Raw genomic sequence first — 26,004 nt, forward strand, 5'->3', positions numbered from 1 at the left:
GACTTTAACAAAAGTATAATCCTGTGTGCTTCAAAGGACATTACCAAGGATATGAAAAGAAGACCCCAGAATGGGGGAAATATTTTAAAATCTTACATCTGTTTAGGGCCTAGTATCCATAATTTATAAACAAATCCTTAAAACTCAGCAATAAAAAGACAACTAGCTTTTAAAATGGACAAAGAATTTGATTAGACATTTCTCCAAAGAATATATAAATCACCAGTGAACACATATGAAAATGCTCAATATTATTTATTTGGGAAATGAAAATTAGAACCACAATGAGATACCACTTCGTATTCACTGGGATGGCTATAATTGAAAAATGGATGTTAGCAAATGTTTAAAAGTTGTGGAGAAACTGGAGTCCTCATACATTGCTAGTGGAAGTGTAAAACAGTACAGCTACTTTGGAAAATTTTGGCAGTTCCTCAAAAAGCTAGACATAGTATGGCCATATAAAGTAGCAATTCCACTCTGAGGAATACAATCAAGAGAACTGAAAACATGTCAACACAAAAGCTTGTACACAAATGTTCACAGTTAGCATGACTCTTAAAATCTGAAAAGTGGAGGCAACACAAATGTCCAGAAACTTATGAGTGGACTAACAAACATGGTATTCGTACAATGGAATTTTATTTAATCTTAAGAATGAATGAGATACTGGCTCATACTGCAGCATGGATGAACCTTGAAAACGTATTAATTAAAGAAGCCAAACACAAAAGGCCACATATTGTATGAGTTCATTTATAAGAAATATTCAGAATAGGCATATTCATAGAAACAGAAAGTAAATTAGTGGTTGCCAGGGGCTGAGGGCACAGGGTTTCTTTTTGGGATGATAAAATAATCTGCTATTACATAGTGGTGATTGTTGCACAACCTTGTGAATGTACTAAAAATCACTGGATAGTACTGTTAAGAGGTTGAGTTTTATAGTATCAGATCTCAGTTTTAAGTGGATTAAAAGGGAATTGTCAGAAACACAGCAAATTGTTAATAATTGTAAAACCTGGGTATGGGTATTTGGGTGTACACTGTGCAATTCTTTTTTATGTTTTGAAATTTTCATTTAAAAATGTTGGGGGAATAATTTCATAGAAACAATGAAAAGAGAATTTAAAAAAACAAAAACAAAACTATCCATGAGGCAGTGCTCAGTGCCAATGCAAAACAAGCATTGCAAAGAGTAGTATATACTGAATTTAGGGAATCAAAAATAATTTAAAGTCTGTAACAGGTAAACATTTAAAATGTACTTACAAAAATGGCATTAATAAGGTGACAACAAATAATGTAAATATTTTTATTAAACTTGACAATTGTCAAGAGACAAGTGAAAAAAATAATTTATTGCAGATTCTTTTACATAGTATCATGGAACATTTATACATATACGGATGTGCTGATATGAAATACTAAATTTAAAGTAAACCATTTTTACACAAAAGCTGTTGCATTATATTTTATAAAGATAGTTATTAATAAGTTATCAGAGATGTTGAAGAATAATAGGCTATTATTCCAATAGGAATGCATATTATGTTGAAATTCACTTTTCTGAACATGATGCCCTGGATATAATCACATTCTTCCAAACTAAGAAAAAGAAGCTGATTTCTGGGAATAAAGGCCAGGAAAGGCTCAAACAGGAGTTTCCCAGCAGTGATTCCAGCTTTGTTCTTGGTTATGTTTAGAGCCCTTAACATTTAGCCCAAGCCAATGTGAAACAGTGCAGCTTTCTATGACAGCTGCATGTGGTAAATGAGATTCAATAAAAGGAATAAGATATAAAAGATAACATTTTAGAAGAGTTGTAATCACCACATGATTTGAATGAGCAACCAGTTTTTAAAAAATGCATATTCTGTATTTCTGAGAGGAAATTAGCTTACTTCAAAATACTATTTTCTTAACATGGCATAATAATTCTTACTTCGGGAGTCTGAAAATAAATTGCATTTTCCCCTAAAACTTAGAATTCACTCTTTAGAAAATGATTTCTATAATGATATACACCAACGCTATATAAACTTTATTATATGTCATAGCCATTAAAATATACATATATATGAAGCACTGAACAGATTTGGTAAACCATGATATACATGATATACATACACATGGCCAAACACTGTTCGTTTCTGTTAATTAAATTCAACGAATCATGATTGGGTGCTTACTACTTGCATGTCACCATGTTAGGGGCAATGCTGGTAGTAGATTTTAAGACACATGAAGCTCACATTAGCCAGACTTCAGATAATGTACCTTAAACAAAATAATTAAAAGCAGAGCTAAAGTTGAATAATGACTAGTGAGAGAGATGTCTAGGAGAAAGGCCTGGGATAATTGAAGAGGGCAAAGCAAAATATGTAATCCATATGGGAAAATTGCTACTAGGCTTGGCACGTGTTAGGGGATAACTGGAACCTAAGCTGCAGTCTTCTTCATCTCGCAATCCAAGGTTCAGTCATCATCCTGCTCTGTTTCCTTTAAAAAAATTGAAGAAATAGGGTATTAATTTTCAGTGACAATAAAACTTGTTAAATCTCCAAAATACGTAGATACCTACAGTTTTTGCAAACCAGTCTCACCATATTTCTGGGTGAAATAGGGCCTCCCAACTAAGATGACCAATGGTTGAGGAATAGTTTGATTTATCAGAAGAACAATAGTAAGCATGCCAACCTAAGAGATAATTATTTAAAATAAAAGCATCAGAAAGAAAACAGAGATAAATATTTTAAAATTTGGTGTTCCTTTCCCTTTAGGATGTGTTAGACTTTAAAACCATTTTTAGGGGATGTACACATACATCGAAAGAAATATGATCAAGTAGCCTCATGCCTTCTAAAGACTAGGTCCATCAACAGGGACCCAAAGTATCAAACACTCTTCTGATGCAATATGGGGGAAAGGCTGGGCATGAGCTCTGCTGTAGAGCCCCACTGTGAGCCGCAGAAATCCAGTTTGGGTATGTGGGCATTCTGGGGCCCAGTCTGGTATGTGAGTTCTGGCTGGACTAGTAAGAACCGAGAACTTTCCCCAATGGAAGCATTTACATTCTGGCATATCATAAATCACTCCTCTCTCCAGAAGAAATCCACAAGGGGCTAGAATTTTTGCAAAGATCCCCAAACATTCCACAGGGGGTATCTTGACACTTGGAAGGATCTTATGCCTCAAGGTTAGGAACCCTTCCAAGAGCTGCTGCCGTGACTTAGCCCTCGTGTTGAACTCACAACCAGCTTAGAGAGCTGAGGGGAGAGGTCAGGAAAAGGCCCCTCCCAGCCCACTTACCTCTGTCATGTTTGAGTCAGATGCCAGAGGAAAGCAAAGAACAGGCCTTCTAGATCTATGGCTTTGGGTTTTAATTTCATTACAGGATAAAAGCCAGCAACCATAAAATATCCCCTAAGGAGCATTTATTGTTCTGACTCACTAATGTTTCAGTATTTCCGTTGTTTTACTTAAGAGTTAATTTTTGTAAGGAAGAATTCTTTACTCATGAAACATATTTTCAGTGATTCTGATTTCACTCCCATATTTATACTGTATTTAAAAAAAGAATTATGCCCTGATTAGTCATACCTCTGTTCCTGTATTTTTTCTGGACAGAAACCAAACTTGCATTGGCTCTTTTTTGCCCTTCATAGACACTGGGCCTCTGTGCTCCAAATGGAATTGAGGATCAGAATTTTCTGGTGTCATAAGACATCTAAAAGATGGGTGGCCGAAAATAGAGACAGAATTGTACACAGGTCATATGGAGAATGGTGATTAATTGAGACAAGGATACATACTCAGTTGTATTTAAAAGTAACTCAAGGTTTTAGTAATGGCGACCATATCAGGAATCACAGTGCAGTATGGAACTATTTAAAATGGTAACAATGACCCAGTCTTCAAACAAAAATATATACACAGGGAAGCAGATATGACTCAACCAGTTGGCCATCTGCCTACCACATAAGAGGTCTAAGGGTTCAGGTCCTAGTGCCTCCTAAAGAAGTCGGGCAGACCCTGCAACGAGCTGGACACTGCAACCCACTGCAACAAGCTAGACACTGCAACCTGCTGCAACAAGCTAGATGCCACAAGCCCACAGACGCTGCAGCCTGCAGGGAACGGATGTGGCCCAGGCCGTTGGGCACTTGCCTCCCACACGGGAGGTGCCGGGTTTGGTTCCTGGTACTTCCTGGAGAAGACACGCAAACACAGCAAGCAAAATAACCAGCAGGCAGACGAGGGAACCATCGGGGGAATAGGGAGGGAATAAAAGTGAATAAAGAAATAAGTCTTTAAAATATATATATATATATATATACACACACACACACAATACCTAAGAGGGGGAGTGATAACTGTTTAAAGGTAACAAAAAGCCTCAAAGATTTCAACCGCATGCAAAGACACATTTCCCTTGCAAATCAGCAAATACGGAGACATTTTTTCTCACCTGTATGTATATTCAGACACATTTATTTTCCCCTTTTCTCCAGTGGTTTCTGTTCTGCTTGTAAGATTAACAGTATTTCCAAAAAGACAATACCGAGGCATCCTCTGTCCAATGACTCCTGTAACCACCTCTCCAGTATGTATCCCTATTGTTATCTGCAGACATAACGGCTTTGCTTCAATAAATTGTCATTAACATGCTAACTTTTTTGCTGGCTTTATATTACAGAATGATGCGGAATCATTATTGAAATATAAGAATTCTCCAGAAGAACTCCAAGTATGTTACAGACAGAAAGCCCTTACAAGGGAAATGATTAGAGTTGAAAGTAACACATTATAGTGAGTATACTCAACACTGTTGATTTATAAATGTGATTGTGGCTGAAAGGGGTAGTCTAGGGTGGTTAATGTCTATTGAAAGAAAACTAGATGATCATCTAGAGACAGTCTAACATCCTGATTTTGGTGATGGATGATGAGTACAAATACAAGAATGTTTCTCTATTACAAAGTATTAAGAATATGGAGATACATGGGAAAAATACAACTAATGTAATGTACAGACTATAGTTAATAATATTGTAATATTCTTACAGTAATGACAAAGAATGTGCTATATCAATGATAAATGTCAATAATGGGAGGTATAAGAGGGCAAGGGAATTTTATTTTGAAATGAAAATGTTCTGTAATGAACTCGGAACTGATGACAGCACAACTCTGTGATGAAACTGAGAACCACTGATTGTACACTTTAGATGGATAGAAGAAGGCAGAGGACCAAATGACCGTGTGAATCCCAAAGTGAATGATGGACTATGGTTAACCATACAAATATAGAATGTTCTCTCATGAACAAGAACAAATATAAAATGCTAATACATTGTGTTAATAATAGGATGGCTTGTGGGAAAAATACACCAAATATAGCTATGGATTACAGATAGCAGTAATAGTATGACAATGTTCCTTCATTTGTAACAAATGTGTTACAATCATGTAAGGTGTTGGTGGTGGCGTGATGGATGGGAATTCTGTATGGTATGCATGATTGCTTTGCTAACTCACTACTTCTCAAAGAAAATTTAAAAAATAAAAAATAATACAATAAAATAAAACCCTCACAAAAGCTCTGTGAGATCTTTTTAAACAAGTAGACAGATTTCCCATCTCTATGAACAAATGTAAGCTATGAGTTCAACAAGACATAGTCCTTGTTGCCAAGATGTCCTTCCTTGTACTTATTTAGACTGCCTGGACTTACTGGTATTCTACTATAGACTTACTGTGATTCTAGCAATGGAAGAAATTACAACATTGATGTGGAGGCAGTGGCCACTAGAAGGTCTGCGGGCAAGGAGGGGCAAAAACAGGTGTAATACAGGGGTTCTTTTAGGACGTGGGAAACATCCTGAATGACTTTGCATCAACAGATAAAGGCCATTTTATGCCTTCCCATAAAATGAGAACTGTGTGGAAGAGAGAAGAGAGTGTAAACTTCAATGTGAACTATGGGCCCTGCTCAGTGTTAATGCCCCAGGATGCGTTTATCAATTGCAGTGAATGTGCCACACTAATGAAGGATGTTGTTTATTGTGGGAGGGTGTGGGAGGTGTGGGGAGTGGGGCATATGGGAATCCCTACAGTTTCTGTGTAACATTTATGTACTCTAAGTATCTTTAAAAAATGAAACATACATATATTATTTTTTTAAAAGTAGACTGCCTGGCCAAAAATATGAATCAGTTGTCCACAAGAATCTATTGCCACTAATACAACAGAGTTTTATTGACTAACCTGAACAGGTTCACCATCTACTTGAACTTGGCCAGCAATTTCCATCATGTCCAGGGCCAAGTGGCAAATGGATCGTGCGTGGTGGATGCATGGCTCTGGTAAACCACTCACTGTCATATATTTATCACCAACAGTCTCCACCTAACAAAGTACATATTCAGATGCTTACTTGTTAGCATAAAAATGACTGTTTCATTTGCTACTCTTATAAAAAAATAAATAATAAGGCTATCAGCAACTTTAAATTTTTCTCCCCCTTAAATCTCTTAAAATTCTAATGCATTTACCTCCAACTAAATTAAAGCTTATAATCATTTGGAATGTACATCCCTAGGGGTCTTTGATTCCTGGCAGGTAAAGATTCAGCATTGTTTTCTTTCGTAGGCCTAGATTCCCACCTCAGTTTTCCTTATAATTCAGTAGAATAAGTTATTTCCTGATTTCCCCTCTAAAACAGTGATGGTTTGATGGCATAAGGGTTGCTGCCTATTGTTCAGTGGTTTATCATGGTCATTAATCATTTATTTTTATGATGTGCTCACCAAATGCTACACTGTACCTTACAAAAAGACTGTAAAATAAATAGTCCTTCTAGATGCTTATATTACCTCAGATGCCTGAAGACGGTTCAGCTAAAATTCTTCTCTTTATGAAGTAATAGTCCACTGACCTGACTTTTCCAATATTATATTTGTTTCCCACTGGAAGGCAACAATGCCTTGTAATTGTTTACCTTCAAGCTGATGTTACCTTAAGGCAAGTCTGAGTCCCCAGTACCCTTTTCATGCTTCAAGACTTCTTTGCTGTGCAAAGCATTTATATAGTTGAGTAAAACTGTCTCTCGCAGAGCATTAAAATGAATGCTATGTTTATGCCAAGTGTGATAAACAACTTGCACTGGTTCGTTAGTCTAAGTGCAAATAAGCTGCTGAATCATTTTATCCAGGGAGTCTTCTGTTCCATGAAACATTCATCTTGGTTACAAGGAAGGGGAAGTTTTATAACAAGAGGTAATTACTTAAGAAAATGGTAAATACTGAATGAATCGAGGCTTACTGAACCAAGGCTGCAGCACGGCCGTCAGAGTTGGGGGTACAGAGTACCCTGGTAGCAGAGTCTCTGCAGGGTACGGAAGTCAGACCCCGACTATGGAAAGCACTTAGGCTATGGATTGGGATGTACCTTATAGACAAATGGATTTTTCCGTGAATCAGTCAGTGTGTCAAATCTGGTATACAGGTCATTGAGAAGGTTTACAATCTTCATGGCCCCTTCTCCGGATGCATGCTTGCTGCAGAAAGCATTGAAGCCCACAATGCCACTGAAGAGGATGGTCACATTGTCATATCTTTTGGCAGGCACTGGACGCTTATGTCTCAGCTCATTGGCAACAGAAGGAGGAAGGACAGAATACAGCAACCTGTTGGGTGGAGTTAGGAGAAAAATCACTGTAAGAAATTCAGAGCATCAGTGTCATCTGTACAGTAAAGGCACCCAGTCTGATGGAACATGTGCTAAAATTAGCATCAAATATTAGCCATCTTTCTAACCAAAGAAAGAGGCATGTGAAAAAATGTAAATCATCGGTTTATTCTAATTTTATAATATACCCCCAAACCCAAACCAAATCAAAGTCAAAACGAACAATACAATCAAAGTACTGGCCACAGAAAGTCAGAGTTCTGTTTTGTCGTCCAGAATTCTGGGACCGCCTTTATCTTTACAGTATGAACACTGTCATTAGCAGCACCTGAAACACATTACCAGAAAAGTGTCATACCTCTCAGGAGAAGAACTCTATCTCAACCTTGGTAATGTAATACTAAATGAAACAGAGTTTCTCTTCTTCCTCACTTATGCCTCCGAAACAGATAAAACAGGTGGAAACTGGAAGAGAAAATATTTTCTTTCTATATGAAGCACTGCCACCACTAGTGACGGCCTCAGGGATCACGGTGAGGGAATGTGATGCATGTGGAAAGCACAGCAGAAGGATGGCAGCTGAGGCTTTAGAAGGAGAGGAACAAAGATTAGGGAGCCCTACAGACTCTTGACACCAAAACTCAGAGGTACAAGTGAAGCCTTATTTGTACTTGCCCTCTAAAGGCAAAGGGAATATCATGCTAAATTTAAATATGTAAAATGGAGCTGACCTCAATGTTTTTCTTAGCCATCTTGGAAGTTCTCTAGTCTTCCGTTTGTAATTTTTGAACAGTACATTTTATAAAATACCTTAAAGCTAGACTTAAATATCAAATGTGGATAGTTTTAAAGAAAATTAAGTGATCTTTAAAATTTAATAACCTTGAAAATCTGAAACAGGTAAAAACTGAAATCTAAATCTAACAATTAAAAAATAAATTAAGGGGGTAGCGGCTGTGGCTCAACTAGTTGGGCTACCGTCTACCATATGGGAGGCCCTGGGTTCATGTCCCGGGGCCTCCTTGTGAAGGCAAGCTGGCCCATGTGCCAGGAGAGCTGATAGCCCATGTGCTGTGGAAAGGTGATGGCCCATGTGCCGCGGAAAGGGAATGGCCTGTGCACCAAGAGTTGGCACAGCAAGATGACACAACCAAGGGAGACAAGCAGATATGAAAAAACACGTAGCGAATGGACACAGAGAAGAGACAGCAAAGAAAGGAACAAGCCACGGGGCGGGTAGTAAATAAATAAATCTTTTAAAAAATGAATTAAATAAATTAAGTATTCTTTAGGCACAACTCTAAATAGTATAGTTTCCAAAGGCCAAGTCTACCTTGGATAACCAAAACAAAATATAGCTCTGTGATGAGTATTTATCAGCTATTCACACAAAAGACAAACCCAAGCTCTATTCCCAGTACCTCCCAATGTTAAACTCTTCTTCTAGTGAGAGAAGCAAGTATTCTGCTTAGGTTAGCTATCAACAAATTTGATTTACAATGCAAAATATGACGCAGAGACAGTTTTCTAATAGAACACCAGAGCAGGATATTGAATAACTCAAATGTCCAAAACCATTATGATTTGTGAGCTTACGTTTAAGTACTCTCTTCAAGTTCCATAAAATGTGCTATTTTTCCTGAATGGAGTTGCTCCACGAACCAATAAAGCACATACGTGCAGTTATTTTTTACACAGTAAGGGGAATTTGAACTGTCTGCCTCATGTACCATCTGAAATTTGCAAAGATACATAGAAAGATTGAGAGGTACCATTTAGGGCCATCAGGGAAATGAATTGGTGTCAAAGGAATATAAACACTGCTTTCAGCTTCATGAAGTATGCAAAATAAAAATTTATGGATAAATGTTAGGTTCTATGTATGGTACTCGAATAAAATTTTTTAAAAAATCCATGGAAATGCAGAACAAAAAAAGAGTGAACCCTAAGTTAATCCATGGGCTATAGCCTAAGTTTAACCATGGGCTATAGGTAATAGCACAATTATAAAAATGTGATTTCATCAATTTTAACAAATGTATCTCACCAGTGCAGGGTGTTAAAACTAGGGTGGTTTATGGAAATCCTGAATTTTATGTATGATTGTTCTGTAAAATTCACAACTTCTCTAATAAATAAAAAGAAAATACATGTATAAATGCAAGAGAAGTATAGAGCGATAATGTTACTAATTTTTGGAAGTTCAAGTAGAGTGAAATAGTTCTTATGGGAGATAAAGCAGGTCAGTTCAATTCTCCCAGAAAATAGTTTCCTATTATAAAACATTGAAATATGAACACACAACAATCGGGTTAAACTCTCCTAGAAACTTCAGTAATTTCATGCTTTTAATTAATATTGGGAAGCAAGGCCAAGCTGTCTGTATGATGTGCATTTTAAATGAATATTCATTGAAATGCATTTACTTGAAAACAGAGTATTATCATTTCATGCTCAGTATTCCATAATTTAACTCACTATTCATAGAAAAATAATAGCTTTATATTTTGTTATTTTGGTTTATGTATTATATATAAGATTCATACCTGCCAATTCCTAAAATAATTCAGAGTCTAAGAGAAATCTCATTAAATATATCAGTCAATTCTAACTTCAGTGTTCAATCTACCCCTCAGACCTGGCAGACAGAAGATGCCCAGTACATATTTCTTGAATGAATGAATGAATGAGTATATTTTAAATACTTATATCTGAATTATTCTGATAATTTTCAGAGAGATGTTTTGGCATATAAGTTTCTCAATTTGACTTCTAAAAAGAGAAAACATATTCCCACTACTAGTAGTTTATTTCCATATGCATAATTTTCTTTTTAAAAAGAGATGTGGAAGATTTTATCAACTACTCCAGAGCTACAGATTCCATGCTTTTTCAGTCTGGTTATCAAATTTTTACTCTGGTAGAATCAAAACACACTATGAATAACAGTTGTGCTCTTCTTCAACCAAGTGGGTTAAATTCTTACGTGTCTGTCTTTTTCTTTTCATCTTCCAGGGCTCTTAAAGTGAGCTGCAACCTGTCTGTGAGGATTTCCAGTTCTTGGGTCAGTTTGTACTCCTCTCTGAATTGTTCTCCCAAAAGAACGAGATCGCGAGTGGCATCGTGCAGAGGGATGTCACTAAGGTATAGACCTCTCCTTGTCAGATCGTCCAAGTTCATCACACTGGTAGACAAAGAAATGTGGCAACATCAGTCCCATCTTGCCCACATGGCAATATTAACCCTAAATACCGTCAAGGAATATGATCCCGGCAGCTTTTACTATTAGCAAACTTGCCTGAAGGAAAAACAAAAATCAAAATGGAGCAAACTTGAAAATGCATTTTTACCAAATTGCACTTTTGGTGACATCAGCCTTAAGTGAAAGACAGCATGGAGAACTGCTCTATGAAAGCTGCTCAGGTATTTAACACAAGACTGTTTCTTACTATTTTCACATGTATCAGGAGATGAAGAAAATTTCACTGTACTCTCTTAATTAGGGCTAATGGTGCTTCTTTTGAGGAACCAGTTCAGTTTTGCTTAATGGAGTCTATGAATCCTGTTAACTGGGTGCTTTTCCCTTTTGTAAATGATGACTAAAATTCTGCAACCAGATTTCTGACCCATCGCAAACATGTATCTTATGCATTTAAGACTTTTCGAAATGTGTGTTACATGCTACTCTAAATGGGCCTAATTTATTTTCTATTCTTATTCTCTTTGACTGCTTATTTATTTGAAACATTATTTGATCTTGTGAAATTTTAGAAATCTTTGCAACTTACCTGAAATTATTTTGGACATAATAATGTTTATTGACTCAGTGAAGATCTTGTAAGTAAACAGTTGAGTTTTGTTTGAGTTTATTCTTCAGCTAAAACGTCTTAACTTTATATTATTTGTTTGAATTCTTTAAATGCAAAGTAGTTACTTCTGGTCTTTCACAATAATAATTTCTCCAAAATAACATAAGTAAGTTAGGACATCAGTGAAGAATTTTGGATCAATAAAAATATTTCTGCAATGTCTTCTTAACACAATTGTCCATAAATCAAGGGAAAAATAAGTGTGCTGATATTGAAAAATAACCAGAGAGTTTACTAATAAAGCACAGAGTCTCTTTAGATTAATTTTATTTAAATGGATATGAAGGTCAAAGCCCGCTTACAGAAAGCAGCCCATCAGAAACATGCCAGACCACCTTCCAAATGACATCTAAGACCTCTCCATGAGCAGAGGAAAAAAACAAAAAATTAGAAGCTTAAAATGGAAATGAATGGCTATAAATGCTCAGACTGATTTAGAAAACTTAATCAAGCTTGTAAACATATCAATGTTATAAGCAAATTTATTATTATTTTAATGTATTACTAACAGTTTGTAAAAATGTAACCTAGAGCTTTTGGAATTATTTATTGTATAATTAACACTATTTTTAATTGACTTATTATGTGATTTAATGTCGGTATAAATCCTTTCACACACTAGTAGGTCCTATGTGACAATCTGTGAATGTGTCACTATGTGAACAATTTATGCATATGGCAATTAACAAATAGGCTCCAAATTTTCTACTTCTGTTTCCAAAAAAACCCCTATTTCTCCATGACAGAAATGATCCCTATTGAGATGTTATCTTTCTATTGAAAGTACTTTGCTGAATGTCAACCTGGGAAGAGGTAGAAGAAAATAAAATACTTGCTGATAGAAGATGAAGATAGCTAGATCCATGTAGGCTAAAAAAATAAATGGTTTACATTCCTAGTTTTATCTTTTTTTGTGATATATATTTCTCAGTAAAAACCATCATCATTATTATATAGTTTTGACACTGTATTTATACAATTAAAGGAAGGGAAGCGGACTTGGCCCAGTGGTTAGGGCGTCCGTCTACCACATGGGAGGTCTGCGGTTTGAACCCGGGGCCTCCTTGACCCGTGTGGAGCTGGCCCATGTGCAGTGCTGATGTGCGCAAGGAGTGCCCTGCCACGCAGGGGTGTCCCCCGCGTAGGGGAGCCCCACACGCAAGGAGTGCGCCCCGTAAGGAGAGCCGCCTAGTGCGAAAGAAAGCACAGCCTGCACAAGAATGGTGCTGCCCACATGGAGAGCTGACACAACAGGATAATGCAACAAAAAAAACACAGATTCCCTTCCCGGTGCTGCTGCTAAGGATAGAAGCAGACACAGAAGAACATACAGCGAATGCACACAGAGAGCAAACAAGGGGCGGTGGGGGGGGAGGTTGGGGGTGGAAGGGGACAGAAAGAAATAAAAAATAAATCTTAAAAAAAAGCAATTAAAGGAAGTTGCTGCCGGAATTACTAGATTTTTCCAAAATTTTGACAGTCTTATTAAATCAAAAGTGATCACAGAAGTTTTAAATTAAATTTTTAACCAATAGTCCACCAAAACATGCTTTCTTAAGGGTTTTACACAAGAATATGCATATATTTTGGTTATGCAAAGTTATAAATACATAAAGTACCACCTAAAAATAATTTCCACTGTTATCTTTTGGTTTTATTGTTCTAAAGCTAATTTAGAGGGAAGCAGACTTGACCCAGTGGATAGGGTGTCTGTCTACCACATGGGAGGTCCAGGCCTCCTTGACCCGTGTGGAGCTGGCCCACGTGCAGTGCTGATGCACACAAGGAGTGCCCTGCCACGCAGGGGTGTCCCTGCGTAGCGGAGCCCCACGCTCAAGGAGTGAGCCCTGTAAGGAGAACCACCCAGCATGAAAGAAAGTGCAGCCTGCCCAGGAATGGTGCCGCACACACGGAGAGCTGACACAACAAGATGACACAACAAAAAGAAACAGATTCCCATGCCACTGACAACAATAGAAGCGGACAAAGAAGACACAGCAAATAGACACAGAGAAGAGACAACCGGGGTGTGGGGGGAAGGGGAAATAAATAAATAAATAAATCTTAAAAAAAATAATAAAGCAAATAAAGCTTATTTAGATATAATGTTTGCTATTGTAAATTCCCATGCATCTTTTAGAAGAATCCTTTCTCAGCAGGAAGAACATTAATCTATAGTTGTACTTCCCCCTGATGTTTATTACAAATAATAATTCAATTTAATATATTTTGAACAGTGTGTTCCAATTAAAGAAGATTAATATTTTAATATAAAATAGTTCAAAATCAGAAATCAACTGCATCCTTTTTCTTTTTTTTACTTAACATACTATGGAAAAGATAATCTTTTGGTACAAAATGCATCCATGTATTTAGATGCTTTAAATAATTGCTTTCTTACATGATGTCTCTTTTGAAGGTATAAAACCAACCATAATACTAGATAACCAGAGTTTAGGTAGACCAAGCTCTAATGATGGCAATTGATTAAGACATGGCAGGCAAAATAAAATACATGATTTCTTCTGAGTTTATTAGCAAGTGTTAAATGAGATTATCCTTGTTATAGAGGGGTGTATAACAAAGGTTACAACATAAAATTACACATTAGAAAATTTAGGCATGATTGAAAAAAATTTTTATTGAATTACTTTGTTAGTTAAACATGGGTAATAATATCCATTATAATTATACTAAAATGTATTACCTTGGTGAACACAGAAAAAGTATGCTATCTGCTTCAGGTAAGTAGATCATTTGACCCTTGAGACGTAAGCAGCTGGTCTCAGTCCCGGTTAGTTCATCCTCATATTCTAATTTCTCTACATCCAACAATCCTTCCTTGAAAAGGCAAGACATAACCATTAACTACTGCCTTCCGCCATACCTAACAAGTCACCAGGTCAGTAGGAGAATAAGTGCATCAATTAAAATTGGTTAGGGCATTTCATCAGAGTTCTACCAGATAGCAAGCCTAGCAACTACCTTAACAACACTGCAGAAAATCGATTGACTACCTCTTCTGAATCCAGACAAGTAATAGCTGTGCCACTGTTCAATATTTATTTAAAGGCTCAATTAATCCTTTTTTTCTCCCAGTGTGGTTATAATATACATTACTAGGCTTCACCAAAGAATAAACCAAGCTTTCCCATTCCCCACCCCTCAGGATAGAGTCCTGGAAGTAATCCATTTCACACACAGAGTATGTGCAGCTAAGCCCTTGAGGAAGGCTGTAGGAAGGGTGAAATTGTGTACCCTAGCACAATGACTTATGCTATATCTATCCCAAGAACCGAAACAATGAGATCTGGGCACTATCTACAATATCAACTAAGTGGATACTTTATCTTTTTATTTTCCTACAAAAATGGCAACAAATATTACGGTTTTTAAAAAGAATAAACCAGTGGCTTTGGGTGAAGGTTTAAAAATGTCTCCATGAATTCTTCTAATTTCTAAAAGAAGGCACGGTAGCAGTACAGAGAGCAAGATTAGTTTTGTTATGTGAAATTAGGCTGTCAATTCAGGGCAGGCTCTAAAATTTGTTTTGATTCTATTAGATGAGAGAATGTCACTGCTCCTAACGCAAACCAAAAATCAAGAATGCTGCCTTTTAAATAGGCCTCTCTTTGAGATTTGTTTTTCCTCTCAATATACCTTCTCTATCTCATAAAAAGTGAGAGAAACTTAATTTCTCCCCTGATCACTAATTTGTTACATACATTTTTCACTTACATTTAACGAAAGAATGTCTTGATTACCTTGCTTCTCAATACAAAAACCGTATTGATATGTGAAAGTATTCCATGAAAACTAATGTCAATATGAGGACGAACCAGAGAGAAAACAGACAAAAGGCTGCAATTCCCAGGCTGGAGCTAAAATAAAGAAAAAAGAAAAGGTTACTTCATTTATTTAAAACAATCTTTATGAGTTGATATCAATCATTAGATTAAATCAGATCAATTTTATTAAAAAATGGAAAATAATAATTATTTTGTAGAAACTCACTTTAACCATGGACTTAAATCTTGACCTGTTTAACTTAGTGGTTAAAAGGACATAAAAGAGTTGCATGACCAGGGAGCCTAACATGGATTCATATGACAAACTCTCACGTATAAGCTAGTGCAGATAAAAATGCATTTTCCAAAGAAAGAAAGAATGGAAATTTATCCTTTAAAATTAGCATGGGGTGTTATATACCTGTTTAAAGTGAAGTTTTGACATCAAAAACACCACAGCATAAACTCAGCGAAACTATCCAGACGTAAAAACAACAGTAGCAATAATAATAATAATGACCATGTGTATAGTGGGTAACATTTATTGATCTCTTAGAGTGGACCCGACGCTGTACAAAGTGCTGGCGATGTGCTAGCTACACTCACGTTATAACAAGGGAAAACAGGCAGAGAGAGGCGAAGCAACAAACTTAACGTCGTACAACGAGACAATGAGGAAATGGCAGTCAGCTTGGGGACCCAGGCAATAATTCTCTTCTGCTTCCAGATTTATGGGAATTTACAGGATTTAAAACTTTTATCCCATTTTGAATGATCAAGTCCTACTACTAATAAGCAAAAAGCACCAAGGAGAAAATATCATTATAGCTACAAAAATTAATACATGAGAAAAAAAAGAATAGGGAGGATTTTATAAGCAGGCATGAATAATACAAATCAAACAGAGGTTCTCATCATCACCCAACTGCTGTCCATGGATGTTATTTCTGCTAAACTCCATGACAGTCTGTCTTCCTTATCTTTTAGGTTTTATAAATTCCCTTCTTTTCCCTCAAAATACCAATGCTTGATTTTGAAAGATTTTCAGACAGTAGCTATCCAATGAGTATTTACTAAATGAATGGATAATTAAGTGAAAGCTACTGTTACTGTAAAGGTACCCATTTTCTCATTAGGAAGTATACTATGTCCACATTATTTTCCTATTGCCCCTAAAACTAATTAAAGCAGAAAAAAATTAGCTACCCTAGGGAAAGTTTCAGTATGCTCTAATACACCTAGCTCATGTTGAAACATTGTATGAGACACAGGATATGCTGCACATCACCTGATAAGTAGCAAAAGGGTTAAATGAATGAATGACCTATGTGACGGTGGTGACTTTATGGCTTTTTTTCTCAAGCCCCATGAAAATGTGATGTCATCTTACCTGTGGGAGCACTCTGTATATGGCATTGCCACACTGGGTGACCACTAGGTCCCGGTCAAATATTATGTGAAAAGGAAAAGCTTTGCAAAAAGTATATGGACTGATTCGTGATTCCTGGGTACCATTTTCTTCAAATCGGTCAAGATCTTCATAAAAATCCTCTTCTTTTGACTCTTTTTCTTCAATTAAAAATTGAGTATGGTCACATTCTTCATTTCTTTGCTGAATAACCTAGATGTCAAGAAGGAAAGAGCATTAGCTGTCGGAGTTCCAGTTTAGTTAAAATACCTGCAGTACTTCAGAAACTAGAGATGAAAATCGTGTTTAGGGATTCAATTACAGAAACTTTATATGCAAATACTATACAATAAAGAGAAAAACATTTCTGGGCATTGAGCTATGAAATTTTAAGATTGATTTATTATTTTCAATGAAACTGCAAATCTGGTACCAGACCTCGATCAATCAATATAGTCCCTTTGGCAGAAATATACAACCTGGGGGGCTCAGCCCCTCAGCCAGGCACACTTGTACAGGAAACAAAGTACGCAATCATAGAGGGTGAACTTGTCTAATAGATAAAAAATACATTTAAAAACTGTGTAATGAAATAAAAGTGATACATATTAAAAATGCAATTTCATTTTTTATGCATCAGCAGAAAATATATAAAATTGCAATACAATATATAAAACTGAGTAGAGTACAGAAAAAGAGGATTATCAAGTGCCACTAAAGGGAAGGGATTTTAATTACTTCTGAAGGCTAACTTAATAATATGCCTCATAGTCCCTGAAAAGCTGTAAATTCTTCGTCTTAATTCTAAATCTAGGATTTCATTCTGAGAAAGCAAACAAAATTGCGAGCATATCTCTAAATGTATTAAAATAACTACATTTATAGAATAATATTCACTGGAAAATATATTATTAAAGCATAGAAAAGAGTTTTCCTTTTAAATTTAAGAAATTACAAGTAATGAATTCTCTTATAAAGGAAATCTCTTATCTCAACTGAAGCCAAATCCAAATGGGGAATTGGTAGGGCAATATCTCTTCAGTTATAGCTAAACAAAGACAAAATAGTGCTTATTTTCACTTTTTCATTCAGGTATTCACTGCAGAGCAAATAGAATAAATAACCATGGATGCTACTGTATATGCAAAGATATATTATTCCCTGGCAATATTAGAATATCATAATTACATATAACTGAACTACTAAACTACTGCAACAGCTATGCTTAGTATATATCACTTGAAAATTGTGCCGCATTAAGGTATGTTTCCCTCAAGTCTCATAAGCACAATGAAACAGAGTCAAATTCAGGCCTTACAATGATGTTCTGTTTCTATTTTGCTTAGAGGAACTGAGTTAGAATGTGCCCTAATTTTACTCATTGATTCCTCGATTCCACTTTTTGCCTTGATCAAACTAGCAAAATAAACTGTTTTTCTGATTCTATTTTGAGTCTTTCTTTGGTATATCACTTCATGACATGGTTTAATGTTTCTTATGTGGTTCAAATTGTCTGGTAGTTCTGGACCTGTTATATTTACATATTTTGACATACATATACTTCATTAAAAATTACTATGCAAAAGACAAATATAAATGTTTGTTGCTGAAAGGGCAAGATTAGGGTTGTGGATGTCACTAGAAGGAAACCTAGAGGATGAAACCATGGTACTGTATAACACAGTGAACCCTACTATAGATGAGTGTGGTCAATAGTGTAAACATAAGAATGTTCCTCCATGAATTAGGACAAATGTACATTAATATTATAAGATGTTAATTATAGGGCATAATTGGGCAAAAACACACCTGTAGCAAATGAAGGACTATAGTGAATAAGAGTATATTAATATTTTTCCATCAATTAAAAATTTAAAAATTATGCTAAGTGAAAGAAACCAGATACAAAGTACTAGATAAAATGTAAATATAAATACATTTACAGAGACAGAATTAGATTAGCAATTATGTACTGCTGGGGAAGGACATAGGAATTGAGAGGTGACAGCTAAGGGATGGAGGATTTTTATTTTTAGAGCAATGACAATGCTCTAAAATTGATGGCAGTGATGAATGCACAACTTGGTGATTGTATCAAAAGTAATTGAATATATACTTTAGATGGATTATATGGTATGTGACTATATCTCAATAAAATTGTTTTAAAAAAAGACAATTACAACATGTAAATATTCCAGAAATTTATATTGGGGTACTTGAATAAATGAAAGAGAACCTAAATATTTATAAAGTGAATCATGCAATTAATAAAAAATGTGGATTCTATAAAGAATGTACTAATGCTATCAACTTCCCATGATTAAGGCTCTATAATATCCATAGCAACTATACTTCTTTTCTGATGTTTCTATGTACCTGCTTCTTATTCAGTTGAGTCAAATAAAAAGCAAAACCAATAATCCACGGTATGTAGTAAGCCGCTGCCATAGGTTCATTCAGTGTAGAGAGAGTTTTAGTTTGCTACATAGGATCAAATATTGGAAATAAGAGGCAGATAACATTTTGATTAAATTCCAATGACAGTCCCCATTATGGATAAATTTCAATACTTTCCAAGGTTTTAATTTTTAAATGTCTCTGCATTTGATAATGTGGTGTGAGAGTTTGAAGCTTTTTGTGGAAACCAGAAGTTAATCCATTCCTGTGGACATGGGACCCTTTGACTGGATTGGATTCAGTTGGGGAGCCTTTGATTGTTGCGTCAGTGAGGCATGACCCAGGGTGGGTCTTGATCTTCTTACTGGGTTCCTTTATAAACAGGACTGAAAGCAGAGCACACAGAGAAACAGTGGTGGAGACAAAGAAACCCTGAGAGGACGGAAGAGAAAAAGCCTGGAGGAGAAAGCAGAGATGAGTCATGTGCCTGATTTCCCAGAGTTGAGCTCAGGAAAGAATTAAACCTGGAGGAGAAGACAGAAGCAGAGACCCAGACCAGCAGAGCTGCCATTGTGTCTTGCCCCATGACATGAGTCCAGGATCGCCAGCAACCAACCTTCAGTACGACAGCATCTCTGATGATGCCTTGATTTGGCCATTTTCACAGCCACAGAATTGTAAGCTTTCAACCTAATAAATTCCCATTATAAAAGCCAACCCATTTCTGGCATATTGTTCCCAGCAGCTTTAGCAAACTTAAGACATCATGATACACATACTTGCAGAAAAACTAATATTGCACCTGAAAGTCACCAAGTGCCAAGTAAGAATCAACACCAATTTCTGAAAGAGAGAAAACCATTGAAATCTAATGTGACATTACTAGATTAAATATCTGCAATACTTTTCTATTATAACATATTTAAATATTACAATTTTTGTTTACATAATACTCTACCTTTAAAGTTGTGGGCTTCCCAGGTGGCTAGATAACCAAGAAAGTATTGCCTGTTAGATTACCCTTAATGCTCATTGTCCACTTGGCTCAGTCTTAGAGCCGCTGCAAAACAGCTCTTGGCACTAACATGCTGAGCATGCAAAAAAGAGTTGACTGAGAGGGATCATGGGCACCAGAGATACAGAAATGTGGTGGTTCTCTTTGTTGCATAGGCGCTGTGTAAGTACCCCCAAAATTATCATTCTACATTAAGATTGTATATTATCAATAGCAATACAATTTTTAAAGTACTAGACCTGCTTTCCTCTACCAAGATAACTTCATTAAGGAAAAAACTTTCAGCTCATAAAATGAGACATCCCAACCATATTTCAGGGACAGACAAAAAGAGTTCCACAAAGAAACAATGACCAGTTGATCAATAATATATCTAATCTTATATTATCTTAGAGTTTGACTACCTACATTATGGGATTTTTGTATTCTAAACCCAATAGTTCAGCTAGTCATATATCTTCCTTCTTCCCAGCTGCAGTGTGCTCAGTGAAATGCAAACTAAATTTGATGTTGCCTAAGCAATGTATAATTAAGAAGAAAAATCTCCTGACACAAGGGGGGAAAATTCTGTATAATATATTCCAAAGCCAAATATAGATTTCTGGTGTTTCCCCTGTTGTGACTTATATATACCACTGAGGGAATCCTCTAGTAGAGAAAACTAAGGGTAAATTCAGAGCATAATTTTTATATTCTAAATCATATGTTCAGAAGAGGATCCATTACTGATCATTACCTTCATGTCTATTTCAGTGCCATGTATTTGTTGAGCAACTGTTTTGATGATTCCAATGACAATATCCTGAAGTCCTTCTCTCTCTGAATAGTAGTGGAGAATGAGTCCTTTGCCCTTTTCTGCATCAGTGCACCTAAAGGAAGGTGCACGCATACCTGGGTAGATGGTAGCAAGGTGGTCATGCAGAGCATCAAGGTTCTGCAATAAAGAGGAAACGGTGATGTAAGAATAATGCCTCCACAATGACAGCAGACTGGGAAAGCAAAGCAAGGCTCATGACTTGAGCTTATTGGGCAGATCAGCAGAGTGAATGTTCACACAGCACATCCTTCACCTACGTCACCAAGCTATCTATAAGGCAAGAACCACAGAGAAATTGAAACTAAAATAGCACAATTTTGGAAAACATCTGTGACTATTAATAGTTAATATTCTAAGAAAGGATAAATAAACAAGTGGGATATAAAAAGAATGCCTAAAGAGAAAAAAAGAAAAAGTTTTTTTCATAGCTGAAGGCTAAAGCAAAATTATGGATATTTACAAATATTTGGGGGCAGTTGTATATGCCAGTTAGGATTCACAAAATGGAATGCTCAAAAGATGACACATTACCCTTCTGTTTACACTACAATCCTAAGACTTAATTATTAATTTCAAAAGCTTCATTATAGTTCTAAGCATATGAAAATTGTTTGGTTTCCTTTTGTGAAATTAAAACACATTTTAGAATTTAAAGCAGTATCATTTCTACATGTTGGGGAACTAATGCATTTGCCGATATTTTCTCTTCCCATAGCCATAAATTAACAACATGTCAAATTCTGTCCAGCATCCTGTAAAACTCATTATTATACAAAGTTGACTTGCATAAGGATTACAAGAAGTCATGGTACACACTTTATATTTTACTGGGTCCAAAATGATTTTTCAAACAGCATTTCGTTCATATTGCATGTTTTTATGTGTATTGCACATATATGGTAGGATTTACACAGAGCACAAAGCATGGTATTGGAATTAAGAGCAAAGTGGTTTTAGAGTCAAATATACTAGAGTTTAAATTATGACACAGTCATTCTCCTAGTAAATCAATTTACCTAACTTTTCTAAAACTTGATTTCTTTGGATAAAATGGAGATGACCAAATGCAGAACAATTTTAATTTAAATTAAGATATTAATATTGATAAAATGTTTAAATTTATCACTTGAAACAAAGAGAGATAAAAGGTAAATCAGAATGTTCATCTTTTAAGCTTTTTTGTGGGAACCAACTCTCCAGAGATTTACTGTTTTATTGAATTACCTATTAATTAAATGGACAAGCAAAGTGTTGTCCATAAAAAATTTAACACCACTGAATGTAATATTGATTTTCTTTAGATAGTGTCTTACACAAAAAACACTCTTGAGATTTCTTTAGTTACAGCTTTCCTTACTTGGTATTACTCTCTCCATATTAAAGTGATTGCTACAGCCAGCCTATTATGAGAAACAGAATTGCTGATTAAAAATAAAATTATTTTCATTTGAATACATTTCAAGGAATAAATTTATATCTCTAATAAATGTATTTCCTATATGGTCAGATCATAATTGTTTTCAGCAACTCAAATGGAAGAATTGTGAGACACTTAATAGAAAAAGCCTTAATTGCTGTGAAAAGATTGTTGGTAAAAATATGGATATTGAGGGTATATTCAATGAGGACTTAGAAGGAAATGATGAATGTGCTACTGTTCACTGGGGGAAAAAATGCAATCCTTGTAAGAAAGTAACAGAGACATTGGTAAAATTGTGTTCTGGTGTCAGACTGAAATGGAACTTGTAATCAACAAACTTGTATATTAGCTGATACTTCCAAGCTAAATGCAAAGTGCAGCCTGGCTTCTCCTTGAAGCTTATAGTAAAATGCAAGAGGAAAGGAAAAAGCTGAAAACTGGCTTCTTTAAAACAATTTTTTAAATATAAATAGAGAAGTTGGGGGTTTACAGATCAATCATACACAAAATAACAGGATTCCCATATACCGTCCTACTATTAACACCTTGCATTGGTGGGGAACACTTGTTACAATGACAGCACATGTTTATAATTGTACTTTTAAATATAGTCTATGGTTTAATTTAGAGTTCACTGTTTTCATACGGTAGTTTCATGGATTTATTTTTAAAATTCTTATTGTTACCATATATACAATCTAAAAATCTCCCCTTTCAATTACATTCAGATAAATATTTCAGTGACATTAACTGCATTCACAATGCTTAGCTAGATCACCATTACCCATTACCTAAACATTTCTGTCATTGCAGATAGGAACCCTGTATATTTTAAATCGTAACTTCCTATTCCCTATATCCACCCCATCCCCTGCCAAAACATATTCTAGATTCTGACTCTATGATTTCGTTTATTCTAATTATTTCAAAGCAGTGAGTTCATAAAATATTTGTTCTTTTGTGTCTAGCTTATTTCACACAACACGATGCCTTCAAGTTTCATTCATGTTTTCACATGCATCAGGATGCCATTCCTTTTTACAGCTGAGTAATATTCCATTCTACATATATACCACATTTTATTTACCCATTCATCAGTTAAAAGACACTTGGGTTGCTCCCATCTTTTGAAAATTGTGAATAATGCCACTATGAACATTGGTGTGAAAATACATGTTCTAGTCCTGTTTTTAATTCTTTTGAATATTGTATGCTATTTATACACTTAGCTTTCTGAAGAACTGCCAAACTGTCTTCCACATTAGCTGTACCATTTTACATCACCACCAGCAAAGAATTAGTGTCCCTATTTATCCACATCCTTTCCAATTCTTGTTATTTTGTTTTTTCATATCAGCCATTTTAATGGGTGTGAAATGCTATCTTACCGTGGTTTTGATTTGCACTTCTCTGATGCCTAATGATGTTGAGCATCTTTTCACTTGCTTTTCAGCCATTTGTATATCTTCTTTGGAGAAATGTCTATTCAAGTCTTTTGCACATTTGTTAAATGGGTTGTCTTTTTGTCGTTAAGTTGAAGGATTTCTTTATGTATTCTGGATATTAAATCTTTATCACATGTGGTTTCCAAATATTTTCTCCCATTGTGTAGGTTGCTATATTATTTTCATGATAAAGTCTTTGAGAGGCAAATCTTGTAAAATTTTTATTAAGTTCCACTTACCCTTTTTTTTTTTTTTTTTTTTTGTAGCTTGTGCTTTGGGTGTAAAATCTAAGAAACCATTTCTTAACACAAAGTCCTTGTTTTCTTCTAGAAATTTTATAGGTCTGGCTTTTATAGTTAGGTCTTAGACCCATTTTGAGTAGATTTTCATATGAAGGATGAAGTAGGGGTCCTCTATTTTTTTTTTTTTTTTTTTGCAAATGGAGATCCAGTTTTCCTAGCACCATTTGTTGAAAGGGCTAATCTTTACTAATTTAGTGGTCTTTACCCCTTTGCCAAAAATCAGTTAGTGGTAGTGTGAGGGGTTGATTTCTGTGCTCCTAATTCAATTCCATTTATCTACATGTCAGTCCTTGTATCAGTATCATGCTGTTCAGATGACTGTGGCTTTGTAATGTGTTTTAAGATTGAGACATGTGAGTCCTTCAACTTCACTCTTCTTTTTCAAGATAGCTTTAGGTTTCAGGGGCCCCTCACCCTTCCATATCAATGTGATGATTAGGTTTTCCCTCTCTGCAAAAACAGCTGTTGGAATTTTGATTGGGATTGCACTGAATGTGTAAACTGCTTTGGGTAGGATTGGCATCTAAATGATACTAGCTCTTTCAATTCATGACCATGGAATGTCCTCTCATTTATTTAGGTCTTCCTTGATTTCTTTTATCAATGCTGTGTAGTTTCCTATGTTCTTTTCATCGCAAAGAAACCAGAAATTGATGGTTTAGGAAATTCTAATTCTATCCAGTTAGTGTTTTCTGAGAGTAAGTCCAGAAGTAGTTCTAACAGGGACCTCCCTGTGAGGGTTTAACTGAACAACCCTCTACTAAGAGGGAGTAGCTGAATATGGATCCATCAGACATTGGAAATGCAGTTAACCAGGAATGATCTATTTTTTTTTTTTTTTAGGAGTTACCAGGGATTGAACCCAGGATCTCATACATGGGAAGAAGGTGTTCAACCACTGAGCTACACAAAAAAGATCTACTGTCTGATGATTTCAACTCACTTAAACTGCACACAAAGCTGACAAGGTTTTTGTGAAACTCATATGAGCAGAACCACTGCCAGCCTTGAATTAAAGGGACAGAGAAGGGATGATCTGAAGGAAAAATGACTTCAAGGGCATATGATGGAAGCTGAAGTCTGGACAAAAAGAACTTGGGCCAAGACAGCAAGTCCACCCAAGTATGTGGAAAGGGTAGTCTACCCTGCAATTGGTGGGGGCAGGCCATCTGTCTAAAGGAGTTGGAGCAGGATGACTTTGGCCCTTTTCTTTAGCGACAGTGCCACCTGAACAGGTCCCATGTTCAGAGGCAGTGGGCGTGTGACCCAAGAGTTTGTAAAGAATGGGGCTGCCAATCCATCAGGCCTAGAGGACAAACAGCCATCCACAGATATCTCTCAGACATTGAAATCTATTGAAATTGCCCTGGGGTTTTGGACTAGTTTGGGACCAGTGATCCCTATTTTCCTTTCAATTCCTCCCTTCTGGAATAGTAAAATCTATCCCATGCCTGTCCCATTGTATATTGGAAGCAGATAACTTGTGTTCTAGGTTTCACAGGTCCACAGAGAGAGAGGAATCCGTAACTGATTTTGATGAGGCTTTCTACTTAGCATTGCTACTGAAATGACTAAAACTTTTCAGATGTTGTGAGGGGATGAATATATTTTAACTGTGGGAAGATCATATCTTAGGGCATCTAGAAGGGGGACTGTGGTGGATTGAAGTATATACCCCAGTTTGGACATGTTCTTGGTCTTGTTCGGCATTATGTAGGTATGGAGCCATCATAAATAGGATCTCTTCAAGATGCTATTCGGTTAAGGTATGGCCCAACTGAATTCAGGTTGGAATTTAATCCAAATTATTAGAGTCCTTTCTGAGCAGAGTGAAAGTCAGACGGACAGAGA

General features: G+C 36.0%; 1 protein-coding gene across 4 annotated transcripts in view; it reads right to left on the reverse strand.

The window, feature by feature from the left end:
- Nucleotides 1-236: 236 nt before the first annotated feature.
- Nucleotides 237-26,004, reverse strand: part of GUCY1B1 (guanylate cyclase 1 soluble subunit beta 1) — a 52,628-nt gene continuing 26,860 nt past the window's right edge. For 2 of the 4 annotated variants that reach the window (XM_071214361.1, XM_071214359.1), the window contains exons 5-15: nucleotides 20,906-21,103; nucleotides 16,740-16,970; nucleotides 15,326-15,442; nucleotides 14,269-14,402; nucleotides 10,679-10,876; nucleotides 7,453-7,690; nucleotides 6,271-6,411; nucleotides 4,472-4,626; nucleotides 3,604-3,730; nucleotides 2,607-2,700; nucleotides 237-2,502 (exon numbers count right to left, since the gene is read on the reverse strand). In XM_071214361.1, the coding sequence (XP_071070462.1) occupies nucleotides 2,486-2,502; nucleotides 2,607-2,700; nucleotides 3,604-3,730; nucleotides 4,472-4,626; nucleotides 6,271-6,411; nucleotides 7,453-7,690; nucleotides 10,679-10,876; nucleotides 14,269-14,402; nucleotides 15,326-15,442; nucleotides 16,740-16,970; nucleotides 20,906-21,103 (1,650 nt within the window). In that variant the 3' untranslated portion in view covers nucleotides 237-2,485. The remainder of the gene's footprint in view (nucleotides 2,503-2,606; nucleotides 2,701-3,603; nucleotides 3,731-4,471; nucleotides 4,627-6,270; nucleotides 6,412-7,452; nucleotides 7,691-10,678; nucleotides 10,877-14,268; nucleotides 14,403-15,325; nucleotides 15,443-16,739; nucleotides 16,971-20,905; nucleotides 21,104-26,004) is intronic. The other 2 variants (XM_004471652.5, XM_012530295.3) reach the window with 1 other exon arrangement.

The sequence above is a fragment of the Dasypus novemcinctus genome, chromosome 1 (genome assembly GCF_030445035.2).
Source record: "Dasypus novemcinctus isolate mDasNov1 chromosome 1, mDasNov1.1.hap2, whole genome shotgun sequence".
Classification (NCBI taxonomy): Eukaryota; Metazoa; Chordata; class Mammalia; order Cingulata; family Dasypodidae; genus Dasypus; species Dasypus novemcinctus.